Source organism: Herpailurus yagouaroundi, unplaced genomic scaffold, assembly GCF_014898765.1.
Source record: "Herpailurus yagouaroundi ecotype Mexico unplaced genomic scaffold, PumYag 250, whole genome shotgun sequence".
Taxonomy (NCBI): domain Eukaryota; kingdom Metazoa; phylum Chordata; class Mammalia; order Carnivora; family Felidae; genus Herpailurus; species Herpailurus yagouaroundi.
In genome coordinates, this window is record NW_024412467.1 from 14,517,942 (window position 1) to 14,535,202 (window position 17,261).

General features: G+C 49.0%; 1 protein-coding gene across 1 annotated transcript in view; it reads left to right on the top strand.

Moving 5' to 3' along the window:
- Positions 1–17,261, top strand: part of ADTRP (androgen dependent TFPI regulating protein) — a 67,002-nt gene that overhangs the window by 32,732 nt on the left and 17,009 nt on the right. Inside the window, exon 5 of the mRNA XM_040460291.1 lies at positions 10,709–10,824. Within this exon, the coding sequence (XP_040316225.1) occupies positions 10,709–10,824 (116 nt within the window). The remainder of the gene's footprint in view (positions 1–10,708; positions 10,825–17,261) is intronic.

The window sequence follows — 17,261 nt, forward strand, 5'->3', positions numbered from 1 at the left end:
GCGAGATCGTGACCTGGCTGAAGTCGGACGCTTAACCGACTGCGCCACCCAGGCGCCCCAGAATTTTTTATTTTAAAGAGAGAGAGAGAACACACGAGTGAGCGAGAGGCTCACTTTGTGCTCAGCACAAAGCCTGATGTGAGGCTTGATCTCATGACCCTTGGGATCACGACCTGAGCCGAAATCAAGAGTCAGATGACCAACTGACTGAGCAATTTAAAAAAAAAAAAAATTCTCGATGGAGTGCCTGGGTGGCTCATTTGGTGGAGCGTCTGACTTCCACTCAGGTCATGATCTCACGGTGTGTGGGTTCGAGCCCCGCGTCGGGCTCTGTGCTGACAGCTCGGAGCCTGGAGCCTGCTTGGGATTCTGTGTCTCCTTCTCTCTCTGCCCTTGCCCCGTTCACACTCTGTCTCTCAAAAAATAAATACAGGTTAAAACAAATGTTTTTTTAATAATAAAAAAATAAAAGAATTCTCAGCAAGGAAAAAAAATGTTTATCATTGAGCAACTAGTGTGTGCTATATCATCGTTTAATAAAAGGGGATTAAAATGAGTTTTTGTTCTGAAAGAACAAAGCACCGCTTAGTGACGCACTGTGAGAGGAGACACAGTTTGGGATGCTGCTGAGGAAGAGAAACCCTAGAGTCGCTTAGGTCAGACCGATTCGCCCCTAGCGAGCCTCGCAAAAGAGAAAGGGGGTCTTTGCGGTAAACAAGGTCTTTCACCGTGAACTCCAGGCACTCCCCCCAGCGGTACCTCTTGTTGGCCAACACTTCCCGAAGAGTCTCCACTCCGTTATGCTTTAGAGCTCTCCAAGTCCCAGGTCGCACTCCAGGGCTCTAATAAATATGCACTGAAATTCATTAAAGTTTCTTTGAGTTTGAAGCCCCTGCCCCATATACTTTCCAGTTTCCCGGAGTGTGAAACGGAACTGCTTCTCCTGAGATAGTTGATGGATATCGAATGAGGGTGTTTCCCAAGCAAACTTCTTTTCTCCTGCCCCTGTGGCCCCCTCCCAGATGCCTTCCCTTCTGCGGGTCAGACCCCCGCCTCCCCTGCGGTGAACACACGTGTCCCTCTTCACCCCCGTGGAGGCTAACCCCAAACCAACCAACTACTCGCATTTGGGAACGCCACCAGAGAGCAGCAAGCGCCCCTCTTCAAGAACAGCTGGCGTGTCGCTTCAGGAATACCCTGATGGGTCAGCAAGGGAGAGCCGGAGGCAGGAAGGCGAGAGAGTTTGGAAACCGGTCCCTCATGGGATCAGTCATGTGGGGAATTTGGAACTTTGCCCCGGAGCGTGTGCGTGCAGGGTGCTTTCCTGAATCGCTGTTATCTCCCAGGGAAACCAGCTACCCACACATCGTGTCCTTTACTGACATCACGATGTGCTATCTGAGGGGAAGCGACGGTGGCCCGGGACACCGTGGCTCTTAAAGCAAGAGCAGATTCTCATGCTTCTGCAACTTTCTCTTTCGTGAAAAGAACAGTCTCCTCTCTCCAACTTGGAGCAGCTTTCTAGAGAGCTGCCCATCTGTCTATGTCTTAAAAACAAGTCTCCATGTGTGCTATCTGGAGCCAGGCTCAGAAGCATGGAGGAAGGGTGGATCACACTCCAATTCAGAGGAGGAGATGCAAAGAAGATACCGGACGAAACCTGGGGCTTTCCACCCGGCCCGATCCCAGAGCGGAGGGCCAAGGCCAGCAGACCCCAAGACGAACAAAGTACAGCGTCTGCTGGTTACATAGGTTTTGACTTCCTGCAGGGCTGCTGGCTCCTGGGTGCTGACACCCCTTTAGCTGAGTCTCCAGGGTAGTCGTCGTGACGTTGACACCCTGAGCTTGGTCCCAGGCGTCCCATTTTCTCACGGGTTTCCGTGTGACCCACGACGTCCACTCTCAGGACCTGGGGTTCCATCTGTAGCCGTGGCAAAGGATAAAGGTGATCGCCCAAAGAGGGATTGATGTGGCCCTGCGACCATGGACACAGCCCGCTCCGCGGCCGCCCACGTCAGCTGCACCTGGCCTTCAGCTGCTGTCTTCTCCTTCCAGAACGCTGCCTGGTCTCACCAGGAGAGGTGCAGGACGGCCCCTCGCTCTTCTGCCCCACTCCATCGTTCCACTGATCTGGGCATGAATGCCACAAACAGTCACGTGGCCGGAAAAGGGCAAGTAGTGGGTCGGGCGCTGGCGATGAAACGGGAATAGCCCCGAGCCTCGAGTCGTTTCTATCCCTGGGAGGTTTGGCCAGTGTCACGTGAGCACAGTGATGTGACTCTGATGTGAAGGAGCACGGGAGGTCCAGCTGTGGCCGGGAAGGGACCGTCCTGGAGGTTTCAGGATGCGGCGAAGGCTCCCCGGAGGCAGCGATATCTACGCCAAGCCCTGTAAGGGGAGAAGAAGGTGAAGGAGGCGACGGAGGGGAGGGACATGTGTGTGACGTATCACTGTGGGTGGCGGAAGAGGGGCGAAGGCTGTACGTAGGGACAGCACGGCCTAGAGGTAAGGCGGGCGAGGCAACCGGATCCTCGGGAGCTCTGCAGGCTGCACGAAGGACTTAATTCTACTTTGCAACACATACGTTCAAATCGAGGAAATCGATCAGAAAGCACTTATTAAGCGGAGGAGGGAGGCGTCCTGAAAAAGTAGATGAGATCTTTGCCCTCAAAGAGTTGATAATCTGATGACACCAGGGGAAGAAAGTTGACCGTGGAAACACGAAAGTGACAGCGTAAGAAACAGAACGGAATGGAGCTGAGCACCGCAGGGCGGAGGGCAGCCCCAAAGAGCTGTGGGAGGGACAGGAGCGTGCGCACCTCGTGCAAAGGCAGGATGTGACATGGGTGTGGCGTGGCCGGGGCATGGGCCCCAGAAGTTGCAGAAAGGGCTGCGTGCTCAGCTCCGAGAGGCAGGCTGGCTTCCTTGGTGAGGCTTCTCCTTTGCAGTAAGGGGCTGTCGTTGTTACCACTGACTGAAATCCTCCAAGCATTTAGATCTCTGTGTCACCAACTGGGGTAGAATACCTCTGCCCCAGCCTCTCAGCACAGAATAAAATACGGGCTGTTGTCCGACTCATAAGGGGAACAAAACCAACCAAAAACACCCCGGTGTGTGTGGGGGGAAGGGTATTTATGGGAGTCGATCTACTACTCTGATCATGAGAAGCCTAATTATACAATATTATCTCCTTACGGGCAGAGTCCCCGCCTAGAGATTCTGTTTTATTATTTTGCTTTCAGATCTTACCAGTTTATGGAACCTAGATCTCTGACCTGTTCTGCGTCGGGGACACCACCTACTAGTGGAAAATGTTAGTGGAACAATTTGCTTTCCCCTAAACACAGACAAACGAGAAAAGAAACTGTTCATTCCATCTCTCTCTTTTTACTTCGGTTGTCTGGCAACCTATTGCTGAGTTTCAATCTCAGTAAGAGCAGCCCAGCAAAGCTCTGGTTGGTAGATCTGCATTTCAGTGTCTCCTGGGTCCTGATTTTCCTTCACGTCTCCTCATGGTAAGGCATGTGCTTCGGGTTGCAAGGCATCTCAAAGGTGTGTGGGGCTGGTCGGGAGAGAAGCATTCTAGAGCTCAGCAAATGGAGGGGGAAAAGAAAGGAAGACTAGGGAAGGAAACAGAATGATGAGGAGATTGCTTTGAGTCGAAGGAGGGGGGAGCCTGTTGAGAAGCTGTGGAAAATCAGAGCTGAGATGAGATCACGAGTTTAAACAGTGGACCCGAGGCAGCAGGGAGCTGCAGAAGGCTTTTTGAGCAGAAGTAGCAACATGAAACTTGTTTTAGGAAGGTTAGTCTAATTGCAATGTTGAGTATGTACAAGAAAGGGTAAAGCTAGGGCGGGTGATGCTGGGGAAGATAAAAGGATATAGATAGCCATGGGAAGAATTGGAAAGGAAAAGTGAATCAAGTTTGGGTAGAAAACATGAAGAAGTGGGTCAGTGATTACAGCAAGTGTCTAGGGTGTTGTTATTGCCAGAGAGAATTAAACGAGAGGAAGGCATTTGGGTGCTTTGGAGAGGTACTGAGAGAGAGAACAGGAAAAGGCAAATATATCCCTAGATTGTAGAGTCCTAAGATCCCAGATCTTTCTTTTCGTCCTACCCTTAACTGGATAGAGTCTAAACAGGCACCTCTTCACCAGGCTGGATGCTGTCAAAGCCAAGTAGCTTCCTATCAGAAGATCTGCTGCTCTGAGCTGTTGGCCAAACTCCATATTAACCCAAGGGACAACAGCGTAGTAAGTGAGAAATCACTTAGAAACCCTCTTCAGAAGATTTACAAATGTATCACTCAACTCTCTGTTCAAGCCATGTATGAGTTCATAAATAACACCATGCTTTTTTTTTTGCTCAGCCCAGTGGAGCATTTACTTCTCTTTCCAGGTCAGGAAAGACTATTCACATTGCTCCCAAGCTTTTGTTATGAAAATTTTCAAACCAAGTGCAGTTGAAAGAATTTTTGCAGTGATCCGCTGTAATACCTGCCACTTGGATCCTACTATTTGTAGTTAACTGGATTTGCTTTACCCCAAATCTGTGCATCTGCCCATCCATCAACTCATCTTATTTTTGGTATATTTCAGAGTAAATTGCAAACATCACTACTCTTCCTTGGTAAATAAGACTACTGGTGTTTAACTTATGTGTCTGGAGTTTTGCCACACTGGGCTGTGTCAGCCCACCCAGGAAGACCACGAAGATCAAAGGCAAACCCGTGGCTCTTTCTGTGGGTGGTTTATCTTCCCAACCCCCCTCCCCAGGCATTTTAACATTGGCTCTTTAATTATAGTGGTGCCTACCTTGTGCACTTGACTTTCTAGAAAGTGGGAAAGGGACTTTTTACAAATCCAATGGCAGTGTCTTCTATTCTCTGGTATTTGAGGCTGAAAAGACACCTACAGGCAGTGTAGGTGGAAAAGTTTATAAAAAAAGAAAGAAAGAAAGAAAGAAAGAAAGAAAGAAAGAAAGAAAGAAAAGAAAGAGGAAGGAGGAAAGGAAAGGAAAGGAAAGATATAACCGATGTCTACGTTTCTGGATTTTCATGTATCCGATGAATTTAAAGCAAAATTGTAACTGTAACAACGTAGGGGCCAGAAAGAATACAGATGGTCTCTGCTTTTGGATACAAAATATTCCCAGGGAGACCTTCACCATTGTCCCAACCTGTGGGTGTCAGAGTCAGAAATTACAGTGGTGAGGAAGGAGGCAAAAGTTTTTCGCCGGCAAATGAATGGTAGTTATTGAAATCAGAGATGGTCTTACAAGGATTTACAAAACAATTATTACTGTGTGTTTTTACCACATGGAGTTTGCGAGCTTAAGGAACATGACCCAGCAGTGTAATAACAAGCCTGAGTATAATAGCATTCTATTAAGGTTTGTTTTGCCTCCTTTTCCATGTCTGCTGTATTTACATTTAGTTTTAATGGATGTTTTGGCCATGTGTTTGCCCCTGAGGAGATTTTGTAAAGGCTTTTGTGTTTTTTAATACAGAAGAAGTGTTATATTTAATGCATAGTAAGCAAAAAATACCCTGAATGTCCCCAGAAATGAGATCTTGCTGGTGCAATAAAACTTCATCTTTCTTTAAGTTTATTTATTTATTTTGATACAGAGCGTGTGGGGGAGGAGCAGAGAGAGAGGGAGAGAGACAAAATCTTAAGCAGGCACAGAACCTGACATGGGGACCTGTCTCACGAACCTTGAGATCATGATCTGAGCTGAAATCGAGAGTTGGACACTTGGGGCGCCTGGGTGGCTCAGTCAGTTAGGCATCTGACTTTGGCTCGGGTCATGACCTCAACGCTCCCGAGTTTGAGCCCCACGTTGGGCTCTTTGCTGACAGCTCAGAGCCTTGGGGCCTGCTTTGGATTCTGTGTCTCCCTCTCTCTCTGCCCCTCCCCTGCTTGTGCTCTATCCCTGTCTCTCAAAATTAAATAAACTTTTTAAAAAAGTTAAAAAAAAAAGAATTGGATGCTTAACTGACTGAGCCACCCCGGCACCCCTAAAACTTCATTTAAAATTATTAATCCATTAGCACCATAAACAAACCAAAGACATTGTTTTAGAGACTTGGGGGAAAGGACCTCAGTTTAGAGTCAGTGTGAGGAACTGATTCTAAGATTTCAGCATTGCCTGAACGGAGGGAAGGAGGCGAACACTGAGAAGAACACAAAGTGGGCGATATTACGGAAGCTCATTGTGAGAAACAGCTTCTGAAGGACAAAGTCTCTCAATGACCAGTCCAAGAGGCTAGAAGCAGCCGTGTTTATCTTGATCAACTCAAATCAACACGAGAGCCAGTCCAACAAGGAAATGAAATAGAGGAAAAAGGCAGAGACCGTAGTTTTAAGCATTACCTGGTTTTCAAAATGTGGAGGCTCCCTGAATCCTTTCACTGGAGAAAATTAAGTGCTCTTGCCCCTCGAGGATCTTAGAGATAAGAGTGGGACCATCCCAGGCTTATGGATTTAGGGCTTGGAGCCTGCATGACTGTGATGGAAACCTGGGGGCTCCATGGGTTATCTCGGGGATTAAGGCTTGCTTCTTTCTCCAGACTCAGGCAAATGCATCTGATTGTACCCATAGCCTCAAAAACAGGGAAGCTCTTGGGGCGCCAAGGTGGCTCAGTCGGTTGAGCGTTTGACTTCGGCTCAGGTCATGATCTCGCAGTCAGTGAGTTTGAGCCCCGCATTAGGCTCTGTGCTGACAGCTCAGAGCCTGGAACCTGTGTCTCCCTCTCTCTCTTCCCCTCCCTCCACTCATGCTCTGTCTCTCTCTTTGTCAAAAATAAATAAACATTAAAAAAAATTTTTTAAAAAACCCAACAGGATAGCTCTTTATAACAGCTCTGTAGCTCCCCGGGGTGAAGTGAGTAAAAGTAAATGCTCCTTATGTTTCACGTTCCCACTCGTGTCACCTTGTAAGAATGCTCTGTGCGCTGGTAAATTTAAGTTCTTATGGCCAAGGCTATTTTGCAACAAGGTATCTAAAATGCTTTACCAGTAGGGGTGCCGGGGTGGCTCAGTCGGTTGAGGGTCTGACTCTTGATTACGTCTCAGGCCATGACCTCCTGGTTTTGTGAGTTGGAGCCCCGTGTAGGGCTCTGCACTGACAGTGTGGAGCCTGCTTGGGGTTCTCTCTCTCTCCCTCTCTGCCCCTCCCCTGCTCACATTCTCTTTGTCTTTCTCTCTTTCTCTCATATAATCATTTGGGGCACCTGGGTGGCTCAGCCGGTTGGGCGTCCGACTTCGGCTCAGGTCCTGATCTCACCATCTGTGGGTTCGAGCCCTGTGTCGGGCTCTGTGCTGACTGCCCGGAGCCTGGAGCCTGCTTGGGATTCTGTGTCTCCCTCGCTCTCTGCCCCTCCCCCGCTCACGCTCTGTCTCTCTCTCTCTCAAAATAAACATTCAAAAATTTTTTAAAAAGTAACCATTAACATTTTTTTAAAATAAAAATTGAAAGATAAAATGCTTTAATATCCTAATTCTTAAATCCCTGTGTCAGGCTTAGCATTACGTCTGCAAGAGATTCAGACCAAAGTGGGCGTTCCACTGAGGACAGGAGACAAAGGCATAATTTGGTAGAGAAGGATGGGGAAAGACCAACACTGTCCTTTTAACCAATGCATTTGGAATGAGATATTCAAGGAAAAACTGTACCAAAATGATGGCTAGTTGACAAGGGAAGATCATTTCACTGCATCCTCTCCGTGAGCAGGCACTATTGTCTCAGCCCATGATGTTTTTGTTTACTCTGGAAGGAAATATTTTACCCCCTCTGAGATAATTAATTTTTGTCAGTTTCGCTGTTTATAAGGGAAACTGAGAAACTGTTAATTGAAATACAGAATGAGTCACTGTTTTCAGTAATTTTTGGCAGTGTTCTAATTTGTGTCAATCCCAGCCTAATTATTAGATTTTTTGGAAGCAGAAAGCATATTTGATTTTTCTCTTCCTGAGTTGTTTTTTCTTCCTCAGAGGAAAAAAAAAAATCATGCGCAGCCTGATAAAGGTTATACAATGTATGCCAATGTATACAAACGCGAGGTGAAATACCAGGACGTTTGAAACACCAGGAGGTTTATTGTATCGCTTGTCTCCTCACGGTAGTTCTATGTTTAGAAAGCTCTCAGACGACCTTCTTCCTCCTATCCCTCAGCTCCGGCCAAAAAATGCGATTCTTTTAAAGACCTTTTTAGCTGGTATTAAGCCACAGTATATGGCCCGTCACTAATGACATCACCGAGGTAAACTTCCCAGAAGTCATCAGGGAGAAGTCATTTGGAAATCCAATTGAATGTCACTTGCAAAGGGCAGGCTTCTAGAAGAGGTGACCAGTCATGCATTCCTGAGTTATTTGTTGCAAGAGCATTAATCACTACGAACTCATTTGCTCCTAATGCAAACGCACTACATTATTCCCCAGGAATTCTGTTCCAAATGGTCGTTAACGTAGAGAATGGAAGCTGCTGACGACAGACAGGGTTAATAAAATCTGTCAGATCAATGGCCAGTATAATGGGACTGTTAATGATTCCTAATAGAAGCCGGATCTTCCTGGCTGCGGCAGAGGGAGGGCGGGTGGAGAGGCAGGTGGCCGTGCTGAGCAGACAAGCCCCGTCTCTTGCCTCCCGAGGTGGCCTCTGGGTGAAAAGATCATTGACGGCAGTCACGGGGTGTTGCCAGGGCTCGGAGGTGGCCACGGCTGGGAGCGTAGGCAACCACCGTGGGCTGGGGAGGGAGCCACAGGGTGGCCACAGGGACCGCTGTGCTACCCTCTTCCAGCTGCTCACACACCTGCATCTGAACACCTGGCGCTGTGGGCAGCCCAGAACCTCCCTTCAGCCACACTGGGCCACCAAGGGGATGAAGGACAGCGGTCACAGTGATAATGGTGCCAATCCCAGCTAACACTCACTGGAAGTGCTCAGGGGCGGAGGACGAAGCCCTTTACACGCTCTACCCCTAATCCTCAGGGTGTTATTCCCTGTGACATGTGGACTGGCTATCCTCCATCGTACAGCCGAGGAAGCTGAAGTTCAGGCTCAAGTCACGAGCCCACGGTCAGATCTGAAAGTTGGTGCCTGTAATCACGATGCTCTTTATTAGAGGGAGAGACACAGAAACGATAGCCGAAAATCAGACCAGAGAAAGATGTGGGGTATGCCAATTGGCCTGCGTGTCTTTCCACTTGTACATGCAACCCATCAGTAAGTTCAGGACCATCCTGGGGCAAAGTCTATCAAAGCTGTAGCATGGGGATGCCGGGCAGGGGGGTTGGGGGGGCTCAGTCAGTTGAGCATCCGACTCTTGATTTCGGCTCAGGTCATGATGGGTTGTGGGATGGAACCCTGAATGGGGCTGAGTGTGGAGCCTGCTGGAGATTCTCTCTCTCCTTCTGCCCCTGTCCCCCACTTGTGCTCTCTCTCTCCTCTCTCTCTCTATGATATTTAAAAAAAAAAAAATTGTATATATAAAAGCTATAGCTTGTCTGCAACACTGTTCCTCTAAGCTTTGCTACTAACCTGAGGGAACCCGGGGCCTGGAAGAGGCCTAATTACTTTGTACCAATGAACTGCAGCCTTGTCAGGGCCCCAGGAGGCCCTCTCTGCCCAGCAATGCCCTCTTATTAAGATTTGTTCCTTCTCCTTCCACCCCTACCGCATAAAAATTTGCCACATTTCTTGTCATCTGCGGGTCCGGATCTCCTGACCATACCCTCCCTAGTTCAGGTAGAGTGAGAAGAAACTGTGGTCTTCTGGAGATGCCTCTGAGCACGACGCAGACATGACTGAGAGCAAAGGCCACCCAGAGCCGGCACCCAGGGCCCCAGCCACACAGCTGGGCATGGGAGCACGGTGATATGGGCTCTGTGACATCTCTAAGCCCCAGCGACCATTGCCTTGGGGATCAGGAATGGGGATGAGTTGGGGTTTACAAGCGGAGCCTGAGGACACGAGAGGCTACCAAGAGCCAAGGCAATCGGGGACTGGGGATGAAAGGGGAATGATAGCTGTACGTGTGAAAATATATATACATAAAATACTCACACTACTAGATGTTCCCAGTAAGCAGTACTCTTCGCCACCCCACCCCCAGATCTTACGAGTACACATCGTAAGTGCCAGACTGCATGGAGCGGGATACAAGTGCAGTGGAATTGGGTGAGAGAAATTAGCAAGAGGAAAATTCAGAGACAGCATTGTGGAAGATTGTCTTGGCTGTGAAGAGCATGAATGATCAGAATATAGGGAGAGAAGGCATTCCACACGGAGAGTTGGGGCATGAACAGAATTGTGAGGGTGGGAACTAGCACGCTGAGTGCAAAGGGGAATGAAGGAAACAGCTTTGTCCTAGTGAAGGAGTGTGTGTGGGTGGGTGTGTAAGTGTGGGTGGGGGGGTGGGGGGGTGGGAAGAGAAGAGCAGAGAGCAATAAGCAGGAGCAGAGAAGGTGCTAGAACATTACAAAGAGCCTTGGTGGCCAGACAACGGAGTTTGGACCAGTATGGCAGGCATCAGGGAGCCATTGGAGGCTCTTGGGCGTCTAAGGAGCATGATGCAAGCCAAGTTTGGGGAAGTTTCAGCTGGTAGTTGCATAAGAAGTTAGATCGGAAAGGAAGGAGAGAACTGGGGGCATGGCAGGCCACCGGGGCTGTCTGACGTGACGATTTATATCATTTCTTCTCCTCCAGCACACATGCATACTGCCCTTCTCGCTGGTTGAAGTCATCCTGAGGCCACATTGCTACCCACTGAAGAAGAAAGGACTCACTTTGTTGGCTGTGGCCAGCCTCGCTTACATCAGCAGGTATGCATCGCAGAGAGGAAATGTCCTTAGACTTTTCTTTCAAGACTCTGGATACCCCGGAAGAAGCACTCTGTTCTATAGGAGCGCCTCCATCTTGGGTTAACAGGGATTTAACCATCATTACATCGTTAGGCAGGAAAGATTCTTACTGTTGGATATGGATGCTCACGGGAACGTCACTTGTGCCAGAGTGCACAGGTGTGAGTGCACAGGGAGCAGTTGCACACTCCTCTCTCTGTCTTGTGAAGAAGTCATCATTGCACAGCTATGCATGTTACTCCCCCCAAGAAAATATTGATCGTTGGTTCCGTTTGCAATTAAAAAGGCATTTGATGGCTCGGGCATGCTCCTTTGGCCCGTTTCTGTTGCCTGTATTTTTAGGGGCTTATTTGCATCAACATCCGGCACCAGAGCTCCTACAGGGCGTTGGGGCAATTTCCCAGCGCCTTGCAGACCAGCCACGCTGGAGGCACGGGAGAGCTGGCCTAGACTTCATTATTCAACTACCTGCTGCCACCAAAACTCAGGAACGCTGCCCAATGGTCTGTAATCAAGGGAAAAGGCTTGGCCTTCCACCCAATGACTAGAACCGCCCCCCTTCCCATGCTGTCGCCTTCTCGTCCGCTACCGTATCTTGCTCTACAGACAGGGGCATGCCAAGCATAATCCCTGCAGATCAGAAGCTAATCTTGCTGTTCCTTCTCCAGTCTAGACTCATCTAAGCCGTTCGTGTCTGACAGTCTGGGTAATCCCCCAATCCCTCCTTATATATGGAGGTTCAATTAAGTATAGGGCTCTGCTGGGGGTAGCAACCAGAATGAGAGCACATTCCATAGGACGCTGCTTGTTTCATTGGCTTCGCCGTCCTTTGCTTCAGAGCCCATAACCTTTGTGCCCAGAACTCAGATGATGGCTCCTCCCGTGCCTTTTGTTTCCTTCTGGAATGTATGTCCCTCCTCCCCTGCTGCACCTCTCCTTCTCTGAGTGCCCCACATCTTTCTTGCTTCTTTTCTTTTGAAGAAAGAAAGTACTTGCTCAAGAAATCTACCTTAGAACTCTACACTGGTCTCCAGTCTGGGGCCTTTGCTTTTTTTTTTTTTTTTTTTTTTTTTTTTTTTTTTTTTTTTTTAGAGAGAGAGAGAGCATGAGCAGGGGAGGAGTAGAGAAAGAGAGAAGGAATCCCAAGCAGGCTCCACATCTATCCCAGATCCTGACACGGGGCTCAATTGTATGGCTGTCAGATCACGACCTGAGCTGAAATCAAGTCAGAGGCTTAACCGACTGAGCCACCCAGGCGCTCCTGGGGTCCTTGCACTTTAACAAAGGACACTTTTAGGGAGCAGGTGATGGTTGGACACCTACTGGCAGTTGATTCTGGAGCACAGTGTCGAGAAGGATTCTGAGATCCTACAAAAAGAGTTTTGTAAATCCTTAGCAATATCTGTCCATAGTGTAAGAATGGCAGGTGGGAAGATACGTGCCATGTACTTACCATATCTGGCTTAACCCATAGGACTAAATCCCTAAAGATAGAATATCTGGATCCTGAGGTTGGGTAAGAGTATGCATATATCAAGATATTTTCTCGTATTATTATGTGTGGACCCGAAGCAGGGTGGCACCTGGCAGATTATTCACACGAATTTCCATCCTTTTGCCTTTTTGGGCGGACTTTCATCGGATTGAGTTCTCCTTGCTGAGTGTAACTTTTGGAGTTTATATATACGGTAGCATCTTGGGTCTGTTAACTTCTTCCACCTAACAACTTGGAAGGCGGTCACCCATCGTCACACCTGACTTTTGCCCTCTTATCTTCAGAGACCAAGAGGGTAGAAAAGCACCTAACGCCACTGGTATCTTGGGGAGTGATTGTGGCGGCCGCAAAGATGAGAAGCAGCAGTCAAGAGAGCTTAGCTTGTCGGTGGAGAAAAGAGTTGCAATGAGATGGGGGTCCGGTGCGAGAGTATCATGTGTCCATTCGATTATTCATCAGTGCCAGGCACTGGGTTAACCAACTGAAGACACAGCGGTGTGCAAGGCACCATGCTGCCTTCAGCGTCTGTCTGAGAGACAGGAAATTGCCCACAGAGACAACACGGTGAGGGGACTATAATAGGAAGAAGCACAGAGTGCTGTGGGTGCCCAGGAAGGATGTTGAGAGCTGGCTTCGGCAGGGAATTGATGTCTCAGCTGAGACCCAAAGAATGAGAAGGAATAAGTCAAGACAGACGTGGGAAAGATCTTCACGCAGAGGGAGCAGCATCTGCAAAGGGCTGGAGTTGCTGAGGGTAGGGCTGAATTGGAGGACAGGAAAAGCCGGCTCATGAATTCACATCAGTGAATCTGGACCGTAGGAGGTAAGGGCTTGTCTGTGGGAAAGTTTTAAGCGGAGGAGTAAATGATTGATTGGAAAGATGACTCTGGAGGAAATTAAAGAAGAACAAGACGGGGAGACCAATTAGTGGCACTTGTGGTAGCTGGAAAGAATGGATGTTAGCCAACCGATGACAATATCGGTCAATCTGCAAAGGGAATCAGAGAGGGCGAGTGATGGAAGTGACTGGGAGGTCATCTAGCACCGAAGGCCTGACGCCTCACAGATTAAATGACATGCCCCAGGTCCTGTGGCTGGGGAAAAGTTGAAGCTGGGACTTACACTCAGGGCTCCCGTTTCCAAATCCAGTTCACTTTCCGCCGTCTCCGCACGGCCAGGGGTTTGCTCAGCTCCCCCGTGTGAGCAAAACATACTCTGCAAAGTGAGCTGGGGGGTGAGCATGAGCCAAAGCTTAACTTCATTTCCACGGTCGAAAAACTTCGGTGATGTCGTTGTTCCCAAGCTCTGTGCTCGGACTGGATGTTACAGTGATACAATGGAACGAGGGGAGGGAGGGAGGTAACGGAGACCTGTCACCAGTAGGAACGTGACTGGGTGGGCCCCGGTGAGGAGCGGAAGAGGTTTGCGATTTGGACCTCCTCATCACCGATGAAGTACCAAGGCGGCACTTGGCCCCGTTAGGCTCCACTTTTGCTGGGACAAAGAGAGGACACTTCCGCTGCTGCATTGACTACAGCCCCCCCTACCTCTGCCCGCTCCCGGTGGTGGAAGCTCAGACTCGGCCGTCGGCCGCCTCCGCCCCTTACGCAATGCCCTGGGGCCCGTGGGGCCCTCGCAGCGACAGATGGCCATCAACCAAGTTCCACAAAGTGTGGCTATCCACAGAGACGTTTTAGGGAAGTGGCCTGGGGCCAGCTGTCAGGCAGGCCAGTTTGGATGGTCAAATAGGGAAACGGCGTGGCAAGAATGAGGTAAAGAGTATGGGCCGGGGCCAGGGTGAGCGGGAGAAACAAACATGAGTCAGAAAAAGACAGTAACGCTGAGCCGGGGAAGCATCGCGCTGCCGAAACCGTGTCACGACGACCTAAAAATAGCCACTGGGACCGTGGGGACTGCCTCACACGTGGCCCTTGATTTTTGTCATTTTTCAGATTGCAGATTTGGAGGGCTGGCCTGTAAGTGGGAAAAGAAAGCTTTGCAAAGGAGTGATGACTGCAAACGTTTCATTTCCTTTGGCAAGCTTTACTCACCTATAAATACGGTAGCTTGCTCCCCGCTCCCTTCTCTCTCACCCCTAAACTCCTCACCCAGTCTCTCTGAGGTCATGGCGAGGAGCGGGAAAACAGACCCGTTCCTACCACTGGCTCTGATCCGCTCTTTTAGTGAACAAATATTTCCCCTAACACGAGGCTGGTCCTGCTGGGAAGAGCCAAGTTATATAAGGCCCAGCCCCAGTCTACGGGGGGTTTGTGCTTCATAAGTGGGGATGAGCCGCGCATCGTCAGAGCACAAGGTGGGAGGTGAGGAAATACAGCAAATACAAGGAGCCACGGGGAACACAGAGGAGGAAGCAGCTTTGCCCGGGAAGCAAAACAGAATAAAGTAACACCCAAACAGAAGGTGGGCGGAATATTCTTCTCATTGAGTTTGATCCCAATGTCCTAGTCTTGATCCATGGTTACGTCATAGCTCCCGTGTCAGCCCATGGCCGGGTGCTCCGGGCACTATTTTCCTGGCCCGGGCCTGGCAGGTGGCCCGGGTCTCCAAGATCCTCCTCCCTGAGCCTTCCAATAAGCCCCTGAGTGTTCACACCTGCCCATGGTGGTCACCTCTGCCGACTGGTCATGCATACCTAGCCTCCTGGGCCCCCCATCTCCACCGGGCTCTGCATCCAAGTCGGGTTGCACTCTACCCCCCCCCATCTGCTGAGACCCACACTGCCATCGCCCACAGGTCCCCAGTGTCCACAGGATAACACTACTGGCCGCTACGACAGCCCCAGCTGACCTGCAGTGGGTCGCCACCTTGCTCTCGGTACACCAGAAATCTGCAGGTGCCGTAGGTGTCTCTGCTATCGCGTGAGGTCTTGCCAGGGACGAGCATCACACAGATACGCAGCTATGACCCAGCAACGGGGGAGGTGTCTATAAAGTCGTCCTCAATAGCAGCTCCTGTGAGGCAAGAGAGATCATTTCTGTCTTCTATGCTCGGCTCACTCAGGTGAGCTTCCCCATCAAAGGTGCCTGGGCCCTCAGGGACAACAATCCTCTAAATCTGGGCATCCATTTCCATGCACACACATTTACACATACAGATACCTCAGCGCCAGAATACATTAAAAGCTGCCAGAGCGATGCACTAAGCTGAGTTCCAAGATCAGTGTCTACGTCCACTAAGGCATCGTGGTAAATCGCTGCCCGGAACCACTGTTAACTTTTTCTCGGGTTTAAATACAACGCTTGTCTGGGATCGTCTAGACGCACCGGAGTTTCACACCCTTGAATCTTGAGATCAGACTCCCAGTCCCATTTTTCACAGAGGTACTCCTTTGCCCCCATGTAAATTAATATATGAAATAAATATAAAGATGCCAACACAAGGCCCCTAGTTGTCCACATTTGGAGCCCAGGCCAGCTGGGGAGCAATCTGGAGACAGGTAAAAGTGGAGGGCTGGGAGAGGGAAGGGTCGTCCACACTTGTCCCTCCCGTGCAAACCTTGGCTCTTGCTCGACCCAAATGCCTGTTTCAAAAATTAGAAGTAATACGATGCTGAAGAGTGATACTCCTGTACAAGGGGGAATGAGGGCACCCGAGACACATTGCGGAAGTAACAGAATAGGTTTGTGGCTTCATTGGCATGCCATGGGCCAACGAGAAGAAACAGTCAAGGACGGTTCTATGAGTTTTTGGCTGGTAGACCAGGGAAGATGGTGGTCGCACTACTACGTGTAGAAACGTTAGGGAAACAAAATGGCTTGGGGGTGTAAGTGAAAGACTCCATTTAAAACCCTCTATCTGTGTCCTATTCCAAAAGATTCTGGTTTAATTAGTTTAGGGTGCGTCCTGAGCATTGGGATTTTTAAAGCTCCCCATGGCAGTTCTCATCTTCAGCCAAGGCTGAGAACCACTTGCCTAGAGGAACTTCCATTTGGACATCCTTCCCAGGAGAGGTGGGACAGTGGAGATCCAGGGAGTAAACCCTCCTGGTAGAATGAGCTTCCTGGAAAAAGAGTGAGAGACTGAGAGTGGGGAGAGAGAGAAAGAGAGAGAGAGAGATGGAAAGTAAATGCTGGGGGACAATGCCCTCCTCTAAGGGGCAGGAAGGACAATGGGGCAGCAGAGTAGCAAAGAATGATCCAATGGTAGAAAATGGAGAAGGTACAAGAGCCCAACAGTCCCTGAAGGCACCGGCCCAGAAGGGGGCAATATAGCAAGGGTGGGCAACAGTTTTAACTGTCTTGAACAGGTGGCCACCCCAAATAGCTCTCATTATTGCTGATATTTTTCAACATCTAGGTAAATAATTTAGCCCTCTAGCTTCACCGTTTCTTTCTACTCCATTTAAATTTTCCTTTTCTTTTCTTTTCCTTTTCTTTTTTCTCTTTTCTTTTCTTTTCTTTTCTTTTCTCTTTTCCTTTCCTTTCCTTTCCTTTTTTCTTTTCCTTTTCATTTCTTTTGTCTTTTCCTTGCCTTTCTTTTTTTTTCTTTTCCTTTCCTTTCCTTTTCCTTTCTTTTCCTTTTCTTTTCTTTTTTCTTTTCTTTTTCTTTTCTTCGCTTTTCTTTTCTTTTCTTTTCTTTTCTTTTCTTTTCTCTTTCCTCTCCTCTCCTCTCCTCTCCTCTCCCCATTCTCTTCTCTTCTCTTTCTTGCATTCTTTATCTAACATGGATTTTTTAAAGACACTGGTAGAAGAGACGTCTGGATGGCTCAGTCGGTTAAACATCTGACTCTTGATTTCCGCTCAGGTCATGATCTCATGGTTTCTGAGTTCAAACCCCACATCGGATTCTGCGCTGACAATGCAGAGCCTGCTTGGGATTCTCTTTCTTCCTCTCTCTTTTCTCTTCTACTGCTCTTGCGCGCTCTCTCTCTCTCAGAATGAAT